Source organism: Grampus griseus (genome assembly GCF_964374135.1).
Source record: "Grampus griseus genome assembly, chromosome: X".
NCBI lineage: Eukaryota > Metazoa > Chordata > Mammalia > Artiodactyla > Delphinidae > Grampus > Grampus griseus.
In genome coordinates, this window is record NC_138999.1 from 47,135,549 (window position 1) to 47,153,615 (window position 18,067).

Genomic DNA, 18,067 nt, shown 5'->3' on the forward strand with positions numbered 1-18,067 from the left:
GTAGATGGGGGGAGAGAACCTAGGAGGTAAGAAAGTGGTGAGCTGATGTCACAAACTTGGAGGGAGCAACAATTTAGAGAAAAAGTCAGGCGAACAGAAGCCCACCATGAATATCTGTGAAGTATGTGTGTATGTGTGCATGTGTATGTTGAATTGTCCATAGAACATAGGGATTCATATTTTATTTGCTTAATAGAGGAAAAGGTGACTTCATAAAGCAGAAGACATAACCATTTGAATTACTTTTGATATAGGAAACATATTGAATATTAATTCTATAACTGACCACTGTGTTGACTTTTATTATGGTTTCTAACAACATTAATTGATGCTCTCAGGTTGTCCAGGTCTGCATTCATATACTCTGTAATTAATGATAATGTTGTTTACTTTCAATTTTTTATACATCTTATTTTGTTCTCTTGAATAGACCCAATTATTGATACTTATGTGAATTTATTACGTGGTAAAGGTGCCATTTCAAATCAGTGGGGGAAAAGATGGATTAATTTGCACATGGTGTAGGGATGAGGCTATATTTTTGGAAAATAATTAATCTTTATACAAAATAAATGTTGGAGTGATCAAACATTTAAATGTAAATAATAAAACCATAAAACTGCTTGGAATAAAAGCAGTGATTATTATAACAGGAGTGTGGAAAGCATCTCTAAGCATGAAGCAGAATCTAGTCATGGTAAAGGAAAACCTGATACATTTCACTACATAATAATTAATCCTTTTTGTATAGCAAATATTATCCTAAATAACATGAAAAATATTTGTAGTATATGCAACACATAAACATGCAAGAGACATTGCTGGTGGAAATGTTATTCTGTGTATCTTTTTAAAGTTGACAAGTTTTGTATCAAAATGGAGTCAGCACTGCTTGTAATAGTAAATAAAAAATGAAAACAATCTAAATGTCTATGTATCCTGGACTGGTTAAATACATTATGGGACATTTACAGAGAAAAGATTATGGAGCAGTTAAGAAAAATGTGCACTATGGAAAGCTGTTTAGAATATATAACTGGGAAAAAATAAAACAAACCCTGGTCACAGAACAGTAGGTATAGTGTACCATTTGTGGGGAGAAAACCCAAATAATTAGTATATAAATAGAAACAAATCTGGAAGAATGTATATCAGAACGTTAGTACTGGTTATTTCTGGGGCATGAGATAAGGGTGGCCTTTCATTGGTATGTTACATATTTCTGCATAATTTGAAATTTCACAACTACAACATGTTACTTTTGCAATAAGCAATATATATATATATATATATATAAACATATTCAATGAATGAATCGCTTTGAGGCGGTAGTTTTGGTTTGGAATGGCTTCAGACCAAGCCTGGTACAGTGGCATAAACACGGGCTTCGGCGTCAGACAGCCCTGAGCGGGGCCCCATTGCCCCACCCCCGAGGAAGGAGAAGGGGGGTGGCAGGGGGCTGCGGAAAGGGGCTGGGCTGGGCTGGGCTGGGCTGGCTGCAGCTCTAGTCCAGAAGGCTGAGACTTCGAGAGGGACTGAGAGAGGGCAGACGAATTCCGGACTCGCTAGAGGACAAGGTGAGGGACGTTGAGATTGGGGTTTCCAGACAGTGGTTCCAGTCCCCTCGAACCTAGAGCCAGGCAGGTGGTCAATTTTTACTGCACCACTGCAGCTAGGGGAGAGGTTACTCGGAGTGGGATGTAGGCAACGAAGACGACCGAGAGAGTAGTAGGCTGTATGGACTGGAGAGCAGAGGCTAGTTGAGGAAGAGGGGGAGAAAAACTGGGAACCAGGCGTGTTGAGTGGTGGATGGAGAATATGAGGGGGAAGGGGAATACTGAGAGGAAGTGGAAATTAAGAGAAGAAAACAGGGGATGTAGAGAAGGGTTAAGGAATACTGGGGGAGGGGGTGCAATGGTAGCATGAAGGAGGATGTAAGGAATGGGAATCCGGAATTCTGTGGGGTAACTAGGAACGGCGATGGAGAAATAGGGAGCAGGGAACAAGGCAGAGGGAATACGGAGTGGTACGGAGTGGGGGATAAGGAATGAGGAGCGGGCGGGGGGGAAGGGCAGACTGGCTGGGACGGAGGCCCCCTAGGGAGGCGGAAAGGGGCGGGACCACTTCCGGCCTGGAGGGGGGAGGGCAGTCTGAGTTTATGAGGGGCTCAGAGGGAGTGGACGCACTCAGGAGTAGTAGAAGGACGAGGTGAGCAGGGGGGCCCAGCTCTGGATCCGAGCCCGGGAGGGGTCGGCCCACCCTCTGGGATCTGGAGAAATCCTGCTCTAAGGACCGGATCATACCGGATCCATCCGGCCGGGAAGGGAGGGGACAGGACCCTGTTTGGCTGGGCCCAAGATGGAATCACTAGCTCAATACTGATTTGAGGAGGGGGGTGTATTAGGGAAGGGGCGGAACCAAGATGCGCTTGGCCCCTGTTTGGAGGGGGGCGTATTATGAAAAAGGGCGGGACCGGACGGTGCAGTGGACTTGGGCTGGATGTCAGCAGGGGAGGGGCCTGGACCCCCAGACGCTGCGACAATTTGAGAGAGAGGCTTGTTGGGGAGGGGGCGGGACCGAATGGTACTACGAACTTGGAGAGGGGCGTGTTGGAAAAAAGTACTGGACTGAGCCTCTATTTACGCATGCGCACTATGGATCTCTGGAAAGGGGCGTGTAGTGAAAGGCCAGCTTGGAGACAAGCCAGCTGCCAAATGCGCATGTGCACGGTGGACATCAAAGAAAGCTTCTGCTGGGAAAGCGGGCGGGGCTGAGATGGGCCCTGCAACGGATGCGCATGCGCACTGTCGACTTGCGGCTGGGGGGGTGTGCACTGGGAAAAGGGGCGGGGTCCTCAGAGCTGCCGCGCTGGCACATCTTCCTGGAGTAGGGGAGGGTACGGCTGCAGAGAATTGAGATCTAGGCGCTCTGGATTACTGAATTTGAGAACGGGGGCCTTGGGGGGGTGGGGAGAGGGTTTGGGATTGGGACCCTAGGGAAGGTGGGTATCAGCCTCCAGGCCGAGCGGGAGAGAGGACGTTAAGTGAGCTCGCCTCTTAACCCAGGCCTTCTCTCCTTCAGGCTCAGCTCTTGCCAGGCCAACTTGAGACATGTCTGACACAAGCGAGAGTGGTACGGGTCCAACCCACTTCCAGGTAAGCCCTTCTTCTGCCCTCTCCCTAGCTGCATTTGCTCTCCAGCCCCTGTTGCTGCCCCAAATCTCTTGGCACCTCCCCTCCCATCCCAGCCCTTCTCCATCTACCTACCTGCTTCGTTGCCGCCTCCCTCCCCCAAGTAGAGGGAGGGAGGAGGGAAGGAAGGAGGGAGGAAGGAAGGAGGGAGGAAGGAAGGCGGGAGGGAGGGTAGGCCCGCCCCTCTTCTGCTCAGAGGAAAGGGAGGCCTTGTTGGGCTGAGGTGGTCAGAGCACACTGCAAGTAGGAGTTAGTGTAGGTCAGAGAAGTGAGGCCCTGGAATTTTGGGGCCATTTGCCTAGTTGGGGGTGGGGAGAAGGTCTGTGAGCTTCCCTGCTTCCTCTTGCAGGCTGAAGCTTCAGAAGAGGACCGTGGCTTGAAGATGCAGACCCTATTGACAGTGACCCAGAACTTGGAGGTCTCAGAGGCACCGAAGGCCTCAAAGGCACCAGAGGTCTCAAAGGCCATGAAGGTCTCAAATGCTGCAGGAGTTTCAAAGACCACAGAGGTCTCAAAGGCCACAGAGGCTCAGGAGGTATCTGCCACTCAGGCCTCAGCTACCACTAAGCTGACTGATACCCAGGTTCTGGCAGCTGAAACGAAGAATCCAGCAGCTGACACCAAGATGCAGAATACTGACCCTCAGGCTGTGACAATGCCTGCTACTGAGACCAAAAAGGTCAGCTGTGGGGCTGATACGAAGGTCAATACAAAGACCCTGGAGACTGAGGCTGCTGCCTCTCAGGCTCTGGCAGATGAACCTGAGCCTGAGGGTGCAGCTGCACAGGCTCAGGAGAATCAGGATACTCGGCCCAAGGTCAAGGCCAAGAAAGCCCGAAAGGTAAGACCCTTGCCTTTCTGTTTCTCTCAGTTGGTTCATGGTTCTATAAACCTTTAGAAAGTTCCCTCAGCTCATCAAGGCTGTGGCGGGACACTAAGAGAAATGTGATATAATTCCTGTTTTCAGAAAGCTCACAGACTGGTGGGCACATGAGACAGGAATACGAACAGCTGCAATCTGAATGAAATGCAGTTTATATTTACATAGTAGCTACCATATGTCAGGCCTTGAGCTAGGCACATTCACACAGGTTATCTCATTAAATCCTGAAAGTAATCTAGTTTTGTAGAGAAGGAAGCTGAGTCCCAGAGAGGTGGAGTGACATGTCCAGGATGGTATAAGCAGAGCCAGTGGTGCACACAGGAGGAGGAGAAGCCTCAGGCCCCATCCTTGTGTTGCTCCTGGCCTGGTGGGAAGATGAAACTCCTGCTTGGAAAACAGTGAAAGACAAATCCAAGACTCAGGCAGTTACTACAAGAGTGGGATTAGAGGGGACTTCAGGAAGAGAGAAGATGAGGAAAAAGGACCATCTGCATCATCTGGCAATGTTGTGCTTGCTCTCCATTGATGCAGGTGAAGCATCTGAATGGGGAAGAGGATGGCAGCAGTGATCAGAGTCAGGCTTCTGGAACCACGGGCGGCCGAAGGATCTCAAAGGCCCTAATGGCCTCAATGGCCCGCAGGGCTTCAAGGGGCCCCATAGCCTTTTGGGCCCGCAGGGCATCAAGGACTCGGTTGGCTGCTTGGGCCCGGAGAGCTTTGCTTTCTCTGAGGTCACCTAAGGCCCGTAGGGGGAAGGCTCGCCGCAGAGCTGCCAAGCTCCAGTCATCCCAAGAGCCTGAAACACCACCACCTCGGGATGTAGCCCTTTTGCAAGGGAGGGTAAGAAACCTGTCCTCTCCACTCAGCGTTATTCACTGCTTTGCCTGCCCTCTTCTCTGCCATCCTCTCAAGTCTTCTGCAAGCATGTTTTGATCATTCCATCTTTTCCTCCTCTCCCAGGCCAATGATTTGGTGAAGTACCTGTTGGTTAAAGACCAGACGAAGATTCCCATCAAACGCTCAGGTAGAGTTCTACTAACCCTCCCTTCCCCCAGCTCTGTTCTCCATTGCCCTCTCCCCCATGTGCTGAGGGCATTTCTTGCTCTCCTGCTCCCACTTATGTCCTCCTAAAGTTCTAATTTAGCAGTAGTAGTATCTCTGTTCATTAGCTTAGAACGTGTTTATGCCACCCACAGCAGGGTTGGTGAAGGGTCTTTAGTTTGGGTATGGGGGCCACCCGGCCTCACTTCTGCCCAGGTGCTCGCAACACTCTCCCCTTGCAGACATGCTGAAGGACATCATCAAAGAATACACTGATGTGTACCCTGAAATCATTGAACGAGCAGGCTATTCCTTGGAGAAGGTGAAGGGGCAGACCTGGGGGATGGGTGCAATGGGGTAGCCTTGAATCAAACAAAGGTGTACATGTCTTTACTGGGGGGTACCACAGAGACTAATCCAGCCCCATCACTGTGCAGATGGGCAGACAGTGGCCTAGCAAGGGGCATAGACTAGCTTGAGGTCACACAGTAAGTCAGTGGTAAAATCACAGCTAGGACCCAAGCCACCCAGCTTAGTCCTGACTTCTGTCCACTGCTGGACATGTCCTATAATGTATTTCAGATGTTCTTTCTCCCTTTCATTCCCCACTCTCTGGCTGCCTAGATTCCCACTAATCACAAAGATGATGTTGATTAAAAATAATGCATTTGTTGCCTGTTTGCCGTGTGCTGGCCACTCAGCTAAGTGATTTAAGGGCATTATCTCACTGATGTTTCTCTCTCACACACACACATACACACACACACACACACACACACACACACACACTCACACACACACACACACACCCCTAGTCACAGGGGGAGCTGTGGGATGCCCAGAAAGCTGAATTCTGTGATCTCACAAGCTGTTTTCCACATCTGCAGGTATTTGGGATCCAATTAAAGGAAATTGATAAGAATGACCACTTGTACATTCTTCTCAGCACCTTAGAGCCCACTGATGCAGGCATACTGGGAACGTAAGCTGGGAAAGGGCTGGGGTGGGAGGGAGGCTTCTGCTTTTGCCCATGGTACTACTCCATCCCTGTCCTCTCCCCACATCCCCTTAGGAAGTCAGGAAAGACAGAGCCTAAAAACCCCTATTCCAGCTCCTGCACGTAGTTGGAGCCCTGCACACAATAGTGATACCTGATTATGATTTACTGTAGGGTGTAGAAGCCTGGGGCAGGGCACTCCTACTGTCAGGCTTTTTGTTTCTCCCGAAGCTTCCCAGGAAAGCAGACCTGTCATTGCTTATCTCTTCCTGTTGGCCTTGGTAGAATGGTTCTCACAGGAGGGCTTCCTGGTATGAGTGGCTCATGATGTTTGAAGGCCAGGAGCATCAGTGGGGCTGTGCATAGAATTCTCTTGGAGCTGAGGGGTCTGGGAGAGCAAGAAAGGACTCACATTGGCTGGGTGTCCGGGTTGTACTGGGTTGACAAGTACAAGTACAATTCTATCCTCTCAGCAACCTGGGGAGAGGAGAATGTGATTTTCCCATTTTATGAATAGGAGAGTCTAAGTGCCTTGCCCAGGGTCACATAGAGCTTGAAGCATAGACTGGGCAGAATTCTCTCATATGTGAAGAATCTGGGAGAAGCTAGCCTAGTGAGCTGGCTGGTGTGTTTTTTTGCAGATAGCTCCTGGATGTAAACCTTCTCTCTGTCCCATTATTCCCCTAGGACCAAGGACTCACCAAAGCTGGGTCTCCTCATGGTGCTTCTTAGCATCATCTTCATGAACGGAAATAGGTCCAGCGAGGGTGAGTGGCTGGGCTGGCAGCTGAATGGGGGGTCATGGTCGGAATTCCACATGTTCATTTTCTATCCCTGTTTCCTTTTGCCTCCCCTTGCAGCTGTCATCTGGGAGGTGCTGCGCAAGTTGGGGCTGCGCCCTGGGTATGATTGGGCTCTGTCAGTGCTTGCTGTCTGTGTTGTCCTTTGGCAAGAGAAGATGGTCCCAGGATTGCATCAGCCTGGTGATCTGGTGGAGTGGGCATGGTTGCTGGACTGGGTAGAGGGTCCAGGGTTCTGACCTGGGTGGATGGGGAAATGGTCCTGAACTCTGCTGTCTGTCTCACTGACTCTTGGGCTTCTGTGGAGCTTCCATCTTAGGTTGGAAGCCTCTTTTCCATGTTGGAAATGTCTCTGCCCACATCTGGGAAGTGCAACAGCCCCAATTATATTTATCTATGTATGTAATTATGTATGTATGTATGTATTTTATCATTTTCTGCTGTCAGGATACATCATTCGCTTTTTGGGGATGTGAAGAAGCTCATTACTGATGAGTTTGTGAAGCAGAAGTAAGTGTCTAGTGTTCCTGTGTTCCATGCATTTTGCCTGTCTTAGAACTGAGTAATAAAGCTGTGGTGCACGTGCATGTGCATATGTGTGCGTATGCAGGTGGTAGTTTATTCCTGAGGTAGTGGCAGAGAACAGAAGCACACATTTCCTGACCTACTTGTACTCTCACATATGCCTTTGGAACAATTCTTCAAGGGAGGGATTGTCATCACCAGTATTGTACGCATGAGGAAACTGAAGCTCAGAGAGGTGAAGTAATTTGCTCAGGGTTATTATACAGGTAGCAAACGGAAGAGTTGTATTTAGATCCTGGCCCCAATACCTTGGTTCTTTTTTACTATGCTAGCTAGGGCTTCATAGAAATTAATCTCCATAAAGAAATGCCATAGAATGGTAGCTTTAAGCAGCCACGTACTGTGCTGGGGTCTTGACTAGTACATCTCATTTCATTTTCATAACTACCCTGCAGAATAGCTGCTGTCATCTCATCCCCTGTATCAGTTGAGGAGCCTAGGGCTTGGAGAGTGGAAGCCTGAGCATGGCTCCGGCTGGTAAAGGATTCATTTGGACTTGAAGCCCAGACCTCCTGACTTTTCTGGCCAGGGCCCACCCTATTCTTGGTCCTTGGAGAACATGTGTGCACTCATACAAGTGTACCAGCACACACCTGTGGGCTCACATACAGATGGTCGAGAGTATGCATGGAGTCCACTGCTCTTGGTTGACTGTTTCTTCCTGTACAGTCATTTTCTAGGGTGGACTGTCCCAGGGTTCAGCCAGGCCATGGACAAGCCCCATGGTGAGGTGTGCTCAGAGCAGGGGGCCTGAAGAAATGGCTCCTCTGTTTACAACACACCCAACAGGAACCTGAGTTATTGTGACAAGGGGCACAAAACTCGTGGCCTTCCTATGAACAAATGCCCTACACGTGCCCCCTGCACCTCCACGTGGCTGCTGGGCAGGACCAGTGGGATAGGGCTGAATATAGGAAGAAAAGCTGCAGTATTTAGTGGGGGAGTTTTCCACCTAAATGCATGAGTGGGCCACGAGTGGTCTTACAGACATAAAGGCTTTGAACCTCTCTTTTCAAGGTACCTGGACTATGCCAGAGTCCCTAATAGCAATCCGCCTGAGTATGAGTTCTTCTGGGGCCTGCGCTCTTACTATGAGACCAGCAAGATGAAAGTCCTCAAGTTTGCCTGCAAGGTAATTGGAGAGCTGTCCAAGCCTGGCACATCAAGAGCATGGGGTGCCACTGTTTAGGGTAGGCTGTGTGCAGAGCAGCCTGCAGCTCATGCATGAACATTCTGAAGCCTGTATTAATGTGCAAACACTCTATCTGAATAGTTTAATCCTTAAAACTAACATGTCATTGCCTTACTGCAGATGAGAAAACTCAGGCTCAGAGAGGTTGTCAGGTGTTATGTCCAAGGTCGCAGAGATAGTAAGTGTCAGAGCAGGGATGGAATATTAGGTGTATAATTACTAGTAGTATTTATTGTATTACTATAATTTGCATCCTGTAGGCGCTCAGTGTTCAGATTATGATCCTTCAGATGGTTGTTATTCCTGTTTCAGGTACAAAAGAAGGATCCCAAGGAATGGGCAGCTCAGTACCGAGAGGCAGTGGAAGCAGATATGAAGGCTGCGGCTGAGGCTGCAGCTGAAGCCAAGGCAAGGGCTGAGATTAGAGCTCGGATGGGCATTGGGCTCGGCTCTGAGAATGCTGCTGGGCCCTGCAACTGGGACGAAGCTGATATTGGACCCTGGGCCAAAGCCCGGATCCAGATGGGAGCTGAAGCTAAAGCCAAAGCCCAGGAGAGTGGTGGTGCCAGCGCTGGTGCCAGTGCCAGTGGCAGCTTTGGTGCTAGCACCAGCCTGACAGCCACTCTCACGTTTGGGCTCTTCGCGGGCCTTGGTGGAGCTGGTGCCAGCACCAGTGGCAGCTCTGGTGCCTGTGGTTTCTCCTACAAGTGAGATTTCAGGTATCTATTTAGACTTGGGGGAAGCCGGGCCTCGGGGGAATGGGATGAGGAGCTGGGTGGTTATAGGAAGGCCAAGGTTGGAGGACCACATGGAGAGTGTGAGAAAACACTACTTTGGGCATTTTATTCCTTCTTTTTTGGTGGATATCAATTGACTTTTTGATTTTCTTTTACTTGTGTTTTCAGATATTCCTAATCCCAGCAGTCTTTCTCTTCGAGCCAGGGTGCATCCTCAGAAACCTACTCAACACAGCACTCTAGGCAGCCACTATCAATCAATTGAAATTGACACTCTACATTAAATCTATTTGCCATTTCTGAGTTTATTGCTTTTTTTGGTGGGCTGTCACATTTTGGTATCACATTTTAAAATGAATTGGGAAAGTTTCCACCTCAATCTGTGCTTAGCTTTAGGTGACACTGTCAAATAGAGTAAAATTAGAGCAAAATTAGCATGTTTCTCTAGGATAGGTTGGGCCCCATCTCTAGCCTATAGAGCAGGCAGGATTGCAGTGGTGTGAAGAGTCATGGGGATTATAGCCATAGAGGACACACTTTGAAGAAGAGCCCTGAGGTGGGCAAGTCTGGAGAAGAAAAATAGAGATTGAACATCAAGTATAGACTCTCCTTTTGAGAAATTTGGGTGAGACAAGAAGGAGGGAGAGGGAGGTAGCTAAAGGGAGATACGGGAACAAGTAGGGATTTTCTTGGGAAAAGAGAGAGAGACTTGAGCAGGCAGGAGCCAAAAGACAGGGAGATGTTGAAGGCTGACTCGTGCAGCCCAGTCCCTGAGGAGGTGGGTGGGGAGGACCTGTGGGAAGGGACTGTACAGAAGGGACTTGGAGAGGGGACTGTGGAAGGATGTTAGGCAGTGGAGAGGCCCCAGTAGAGCATGGAGCCCATGGTTTTTGGGAGACCCCTTCCCCGTGGCAAGGTGCTCAGTAATCTTGTAGGAATCAAGATGAGTGTTAGTTTATTCCAAGGTTTTCATTCTGTTGTTTGGTTGTGGAATAAGGACAAGACCAAGGGCAGTGAGTGTGTGAGTCTGAATCTTCGTTACTGTATCCACAGTGTCTGACATATAGTAGGTTCACAGAATGGTGGAAGAGATGGACCGTGGGACCCAGGCAGGCTTGGTGAGGAAGATGAGGAGATTGTGTGACAGACTGGGAGACAGTGTAGGGGTTTGTGGACAGGAGTCTCTGAAGTCTATGAATAAGGCAGAACATTAAGTGAATATACTAAGTGCCTGCTACGTGCCATGTTCTAGGTGTCTGGGAAGGAATGTTGAGAGAACTGGAAGGATAAACTGGGGCACTAGTCAGATGGTCAGACAATGGGATGATTATATTTAAGAAGAGAGCAGAGATAACTCTGGGTGATGAGAAGGTCCAAGGAGTAGGTGGTTAAACGGGAGAGAAGGTGATGGTTCCTATACATGAGGGGTCAATGGCCTGGGAAGATGGGGTATTGGTTGGGTTATCCATTTGGACAGTGAAATCACCGAGGATGGAGGCAAGTGCCAAAGTCCCTTCGTGTAGTCCTCCCAGCTCTAGTGCCCACTAAGGCATGCGGCCTGCAGGCAATCAGAGATCCACCTTTGCCCTGTTTTGGGGAGTATTTCCCTGGACCTTTCTTTCCAGGAAGCTCTCATCATCTAATTGCCACATTACCAGATTCCTTATCTGGGACAGAGTCTTGCAAACAATGAGGCTCTAGTAACAGCTGCCTTTCCCCTCCTGTAGACTCTGTAAGCAGTAAAGGAACAAGGTTTGCTGCTTAGGGAACAGGATCTAAAAAAGAAAAAGCTGCACCTGGAGCAAGGTAGTTCCTTGCCTGTGGTCATGAATTGAGACCTGCTTTTGCTGCCGAGGTTGTTCTTCACTGGAAACAAAGATTCTTCCATTAATTCCATAGGCCATGGTCCCTTCTGGGTGGATAGTACCTGGGAGAGGTAGACAAGGCCAGAGGCAGCTTAGACCTAGGAAGGACTCTCTAGTGGGTGGGTACCACGTCCAGGGCCCTCTCAGACTTCCAGGTGATGTCCATCTGAAAATGGAATGGGTGGGGGGGGGTGATGGTGAGGGGTGGCAAGGAACTTGGGGACTATGATTCTAATAAAAATTGAGTTCAAAGTGCTTGATAGAGATAAGGGTGAATCATAGTCATGAAGAACTCTGACCTTCCCACTTACCTTCCCTCTGCAGACCACTAGGTTTGCAGGGCTCCCTACCTCTTCTCCTTTCCTACAAGGCTTAGACTTTGACAGGGCAAGTGATGGACTTTTTCTCACTACCCAAGTGTAAGGACTGAAGGCATGTGAGGCAGGGAGGAAGAGATCAAGTCCAGTTCCAGGCAACTGGGGAGTGGCCAGAGCTAGGAAGAGGGAGTGCCAGGGGAAATGGGGATAGACCCTGGTTCATGTTTTTTGTCAGCTTGGAGGCCACTACTACAATGGAAGAACTCCCACAGTATATCATTAATTCCAAATAATTCTAGAATGTATCATATATCCTCCATTTGGCTAGGAGTGGGAAAAGCTCCTAGAGCAGTTTATCTATTTTTTATTATCACCCCCCAAGAAGCCTATTTAGACATTTTTGTCCTAATTGCTACCCCCCATGAAATTTGAATATCACAGATATACTGTATATCTATTTAAAAATTATGTACATTTGCACTTTATACATAAGAAATTTTATTCAATATAGGGTTTATAGTGACTAAATAAAATGTTTAAAAGTTTAACAATTTGTAAAAGCTATGAACATTTAACTATTTGCTGAGCAACTTTAAATGTAACCTATTTACACTGTAAGGTATCAGAGTACATATGTAAATTAGCAATTTATGTAACTGATGATGTTAGCAGTGTAATCAAAATTTTAAAATACTATTCAAAACATTTTTTCAGCAGAAGTAAAACAAATGAAGTTTTAAATTAATTTCTTAAAAATTATTTTTAGTGAAATTAACTTTTAAGTGTTGCTTGATATGAGAAAACTTTTAACTAGCTCTTGGATATTCATTCAGGTATCATCAACATTTTTCTTTTCAGTACTTGACATAATTAATGATAGATTGAATAACTTTTGTAGAATTAAATAAAAGCCATTTTTCTTTAATTCTCAAAGCCCAAACAACACACAGAGCCACTGAGGATCAAACATAAAGGCAGTCAATGGCAGCCAAAAGGCACAAGCTGGTCACTTCTGCAAGAATGAGCAATAGATTGAAAGTCTTCCAGTCATAGCCATCTATTTGCCATGGTTTTGTAGTGTTGATCTTGCATACATTTTGTGTATTTTTCTCATTTTTGCTCATGTGAAACCCAAGAAAACCCAGTAACAGAAATTAAATATTAAAGAGTAAGATTCCTCAGGTAGGGCTGAGCTTTAGAGGGCCACAAACCATTGTAATTTTTGTGAAAGTTTTTTGTGATTTTTGTCCCCCACAAAGACCAATTTTCACTCCCTTGTGGGGTGATTACCCACCATCCTATCTTCCCTTTACCCCTGCATTGAGAATAGAAACCCTACAGCAACATTTCACCTGGACTGAATAAAACAAGGTAGAATGAATGCTGAGTGGGGTGTGGGGAAGAAGAGAGAGAGAGAGGGAGGGAGAATGAGAGGAAGACAAGAAAGGAAGGGAGGGAGGGAGGAAAAGAAAACAAGAAATATCTACTAGAGACCAACCATTTGTGAAAACAAAATGGATAACAATATTTTTCTCCAAACTTACACTTTCAAAAATGCTTTGGTCCAACATAATACTATTAATCCATGTACAATTGCCATTCATCCCTTCAAAAGGAGATCACCCCAAATCTTATTACCTACTATCTCCAGCCTCCAGTCTAGGAATTTTTGGGTGATGTCCTTTTCTTTTCTACCTACCTTGCAACCCATTCTAGATATGCTACAAGCTATGAACTAGATTGTACATTGAACCACCATGACCTGTGAGTGTATGGGTATTGTATCATTTGGATAATCTTTGGATCATCACTGTGTATGATGTGGATGAAGGTACTAAGGGGATTTCCTGGGACTCATATACTCATATATAGAAGGTAGATTAAGCCCTGCTCCAGTGGGTCCAGCAATCCTGAACTGCAAGTTGTGCGTTATGCTCCTGAGACCTTAGAGGTTGCCTCCACAATGACTGTGTGGAATCTGAGCTCTTGGAGGTCCTACCTGTATTGGCTGGCTGTAATATGCGTTGACCTTTTGCCACCAGACATAGCAGTGCTAGGGTCATGCAATGAATCTCCTGAGTTCCAGATATCCTCTTCCTTACCCCATTGTGTAGCAGAGAGAGTCCCTATTTCCCCTTGATAGTTGGGACCACTCATCCCAGCCACATAGTAAACACCCTTTTTTTTGCCTGTTGGTTCAATGTCATGAGGAACTCCAAATGGCCAGGTGGAAGTCTCAACTTCCTGTGAATCAAAGTTTTGCAATTGTTTCACTAAGTAAAGTGATGAGAGGTGCCATTCCCATTTCCACCCTTTGGTTTCTAGACCTGTGTATTCTGTTTATGGGAGAAAGATCATCATATATTGGTCGTTGATTCACAGAATACACTGAATTCTGCAGGATGGCCCCCCGAGCTCACAAAGTGTTGTTTCCTAACTGTCACCAGAACTAAATCTTCCATAGGCCATCCCACCCTTCTGCAAAGGCGGTTGCTTATGGGTGATTGCCCATCGCCGTTAGACCATTTGTCTTACCTCTTTCACTGTGAAATGTGTTCCTTGACCAGAAAAAAAATATTGTATGGGATATCTCAATGATGTACAAAGTGTATAAAGTAATTAGAAAATCCAAGGATGGTGGTACTGGTAAAAGCACCAGGGAAGGCAAATCCATTCCAGAATATTTGATTATTTCCATAAGGATAAATTGATGCCCACTCCCTGATGGAAGAGGTCCAATGTAATCCCTCTGTCATCCAAGGATTTGTTGGTCTCCCCAGGAAATGGTGACATATTGGGGTTTCTGCTGTTGAGAAATTGGGCACTCAACAGTGTTGGTAGCCAAGTCAACCCATGTGATGGTAAATCCATGTCAAATCTCTGCATAACATCCATCCCTTTTACAATGGCAGTTTTGTTCACTGGCTCATCTAACAAGCACTGGAATGTCTAGAGAAAGAGGTTGACAGATTTCCACAGGCTGGGTCATCATGCTCCCATTTGTAAGCATTCACATGAGACACAAATATTCTCACACTCAGCCCATTCCGAGAGATCTGTTCACTTACTCCTCATATATACGTAGGCAAAGCAATTAGACTGTGCCTTACATGTAATAAGCGCTCTCTAAGTATTTTGCTGCCTTGTTGTTATGGCTCAGTTCTCCAATCTTGTTCCTTCCCAGTGTCTGACAATCTGACAAGACTGTTAATTGGCATTTATCAGTGCCCTGGCCAGGTCACTTTCTGAATTAAGAGATCAACCAGATGCACAGCTCCGAGTTTTGCCTCCTAGGAGAATTTCCCTTCCTTACTTCCCATCAGGGTCACATCTAAGTGGGGCTGTTAACTTCCAGTTAGTTCCTACTTATCATACAGCATCATCTGCAAACCATGCTCCTGGGTTTTTTCTTCTTCAGTGAGCTGGTTATTGGAAACTCACCACAAGGGCCTAGAAGTGAGCTGAGGGAGAGCAAGCAGTGTGGCATGAGTAGGGACTAAGGGAGTTTGTGCCTCCTATAACTCGCTTTTGCTTTCAGGACCTGCTCCAGACTGACTTTGTTTATACCGCTGCTCTTTGGTGATGGAGTGTTGTTATTGCCTGTCCAAATTTATGGCTTGGCGGATCAGATGGCACCAAGCCTAGGATGGGCAGCGCAGTTTAAATGGTCACTTGGGGTCCCATGGTTAGGTGTTCAAACTCTACCAGGGCCAGTGATTTAACTTTGTTAACTCAATCATCAGGTGCCAGGAGCTGTTTCTCAAAAGGAGGGTAATTATTTGACAAAGAGCATGGCTTATGCTCCACTCTAGAGACTTGTGCTTAGATTCTCTGCTTAGGGCTTGTCACAGGCCCCACACAGCATCCCAATCTGTCACAGACGCTCACTCAACTCACTCAAACATTTACTTGCTCATTCCACAAACCTCTGCTAGTGACTACAGTGTTCATGGCCCGTGCTGGGTACTGGGGTGGCCTGTTCTCAAGAACAGTGAGGGAAACAGTGACAGCACCAAAAGGAACCACTTGGGTTTGTGGGAGCCCAGATGAGCAAGTGATTCACCCTTCTTCTGCATATAGGCATGTTATTAATCACAGATGTTGTGTGAGGAACATCTGCACAAATGTACAGTTACAGGCACACATTTTCATGTACAAATATAGGCATTGTGTACACGCATTCTAATTACGGAATATGAGTCAGCAGTCAGTGTGTTCTGGTGGAAGGAGTCCTGACTGAGAGACAGGCGAAGAGGGTTAAACTGCCCCAGCTCCCTCACAGGGTCCCCGTGTGGCCTGGGGCATGTCTCTGGCCCTCTCTGGCTTCATGTCTGCTGCCTGTAACATGCGAACAGCATTAGCTCACCCAGCCTGGTCTTCATGAGCGTCACATTAGATAGTAGATGGGGAGCACCCAGAGTACTCTGTGCCCCAGGAGACTTATATCTTCGCTAATTTATCTTCAGTTTACCGATTCAGCGAGCCATCTGCTTTTTGATGGCATTCTGACTGATGAAGAGAGTAAATGGGAAAGAAAAGGGGAATGAGTGAATGTGTGAGTAAGGAAAGAGTGGGTGAATGTAATGTGAGCAAATGCATGAATGAATCAGTAAATATGAATGAGTGAATGACTGAATGAGTTGATCAGTAACCTTCTCCTATTTATTCTACTAAGGGATTCAGAGCCCACACTTGCTTTCCTCTGGAATCACCACTGAGAATGGAAGGGCAATGGGAGGACAGTGTGAAGTGCAGGCTGCCCCAGAGGACATCATCTCAGGCCCTGTATGCCAGAGAGATGTCCTGGCTGCCAGGCTTGCTTCAAACTTCATCTCAAGGTGTTTGTTTTTCCATCTCAAGGTGTTTGAAGGCCACACTGGCTACGGCCAGCAGAATCGCTATGTGAGCTGTCAGAATACAGATTCCTGGACCCCACCCTCCTGGAGTCTGCTTCAGTAGGTTGGGGAGGGGCCCAGGAACCTATCTTTTTAACCCATTTGCAAGTGAACTTGATGTCCAGTCAGATTGGAGAACCACTGGTCCGGCCTAGACGCCTCCGCTGAGGGACAAGTGGACAGGCACAGAGAAATCACCCATGTCATGTGGCCACTCTCGCTAAACTGTTTAGCTTCGGATGTCCTACCTACTTGGATCCTGCTGACCCAGAGAGACAGTATGGAATACAGACAAGAGAGAGACAGACACAGACCTGGGTTCAAATCCCAGCTTTGACCTTCTCCAAAGGTGGGGCAGCAGGCAAATCACTCACTGGCTCTGCTTCACTTTTCCCGTCTGTACGATGGGGACGTGCAATCGATGGCCCAGGACCACTGTGAGAATTTGAGAAAATTCCTCTCTGCAAATCACTGGTACAGAGTAATGAAGACCTGATGATAATTGTAATCATTAGCATTATCGAGCACTTACTAAGATCCAAGTATGGTTCCAAATGCTTTACATAAATGATCTCACTGAATTCGCACAAACACTGTCTATGAAAGAGGAGCTATTATCCTTCCCGTGCTACAGATGAGGAGCCTGAGGCTTAGAGAGTGTGAATAACTTGTCCAGGGGCCCACAGGCAGCATCTGAGTCCTTGGAGCTTGCACGCTTAAACCCTAAGCTATAAATGGCAGCTCCCTCCCCCCTTCTCCTTAAAGGTTAAAACGGAGGGGAGAGCCAATCCTGTGGGGATAAAACAGAACAAAGACCTCTGAAAGGAAGGAAGCCAAGGGAATGTATGTAAGCAGACGCCTCAGAGAGTATGGGGGCTCAGTTTGCCCCTAAGCTTCCTGACAGCTGTAGCAGGAAAGGGGGGTGGGGAGCAGAATTCCCTAGTTTCCATTTTCTGGAAAAAAGGAGGCACAGAGGCATGTCTAAATGGACATTTGTCTTGGGCTGAAATTCCAGAGGAGTTGATCTTGTGGCCAGCTCAGCAAACATCCGGGACCAGAAGTTCATCTGTGATTTCATGAGGCGCTAAAAGTCTTATTCACACACGTGATTCTGAGAGTCAAGAAGCCAGAGGGGGAAGAAAACACATGAAATTCTATCTAGAAGAGAACGTTGCTGGGCTGCAGTTTCCCACAGCAGTAAGGGGCATGGGAGGAGACCGAGGCCCTGACTGTGTATCTGTCTCTCTCCACAACACACACGACACGGTCTCTCCGGGAGGAGATCCAGGCTCCTGGGGACATGACACTCCTCCAGAGACTGGGCTCCCTGGATGGATGGCAAATGAGCCAGGATGAAGTTGTGAGTGAGGGCCAGGCTGCCAGAGCCTGGGAGCTGAGTGGGGGCTGGGTCTGTCAGGCTGGGCCCGTGGAAGAGGCAGAGTAGGGGGAGCTGGTTGTAGGATTGGGAGAGGAATGTAGCATTTGGGCAGGTGGAGGGGCGTTGCAGGCAAAAGGAACAGCAGGTGGTGCAGGGCTTACTTCTCACCCTCCCCAGATATTGCCT

At 47.4% G+C, this 18,067-nt stretch overlaps 2 protein-coding genes across 3 annotated transcripts in view; one reads left to right on the forward strand and one right to left on the reverse strand.

The window, feature by feature from the left end:
• Positions 1–2,312, reverse strand: part of ITIH6 (inter-alpha-trypsin inhibitor heavy chain family member 6) — a gene marked incomplete at both ends in the record, with an annotated part of 50,183 nt that extends 47,871 nt beyond the window's left edge. The window contains 1 exon segment of the mRNA XM_082682051.1: positions 2,304–2,312. Within this exon segment, the coding sequence (XP_082538177.1) occupies positions 2,304–2,312 (9 nt within the window).
• Positions 1,476–9,726, forward strand: MAGED2 (MAGE family member D2). Of its 2 annotated transcripts, none has more exons than XM_082681956.1 (13): positions 1,476–1,577; positions 3,082–3,155; positions 3,541–4,032; positions 4,606–4,914; positions 5,035–5,098; positions 5,358–5,437; positions 6,003–6,097; positions 6,800–6,879; positions 6,973–7,015; positions 7,360–7,422; positions 8,515–8,629; positions 9,002–9,408; positions 9,595–9,726. In XM_082681956.1, the coding sequence occupies exons 2-12, from the start codon at positions 3,111–3,113 to the stop codon at positions 9,398–9,400; spliced, it is 1,785 nt and encodes a 594-aa protein (XP_082538082.1). In that variant the 5' UTR covers positions 1,476–1,577; positions 3,082–3,110; the 3' UTR covers positions 9,401–9,408; positions 9,595–9,726. The 2 variants fall into 2 exon arrangements, with proteins under 2 accessions (XP_082538082.1, XP_082538083.1); XM_082681957.1 differs by lacking the exon at positions 1,476–1,577 and adding an exon at positions 2,139–2,208.
• The last annotated feature ends 8,341 nt before the right edge of the window (positions 9,727–18,067 follow it).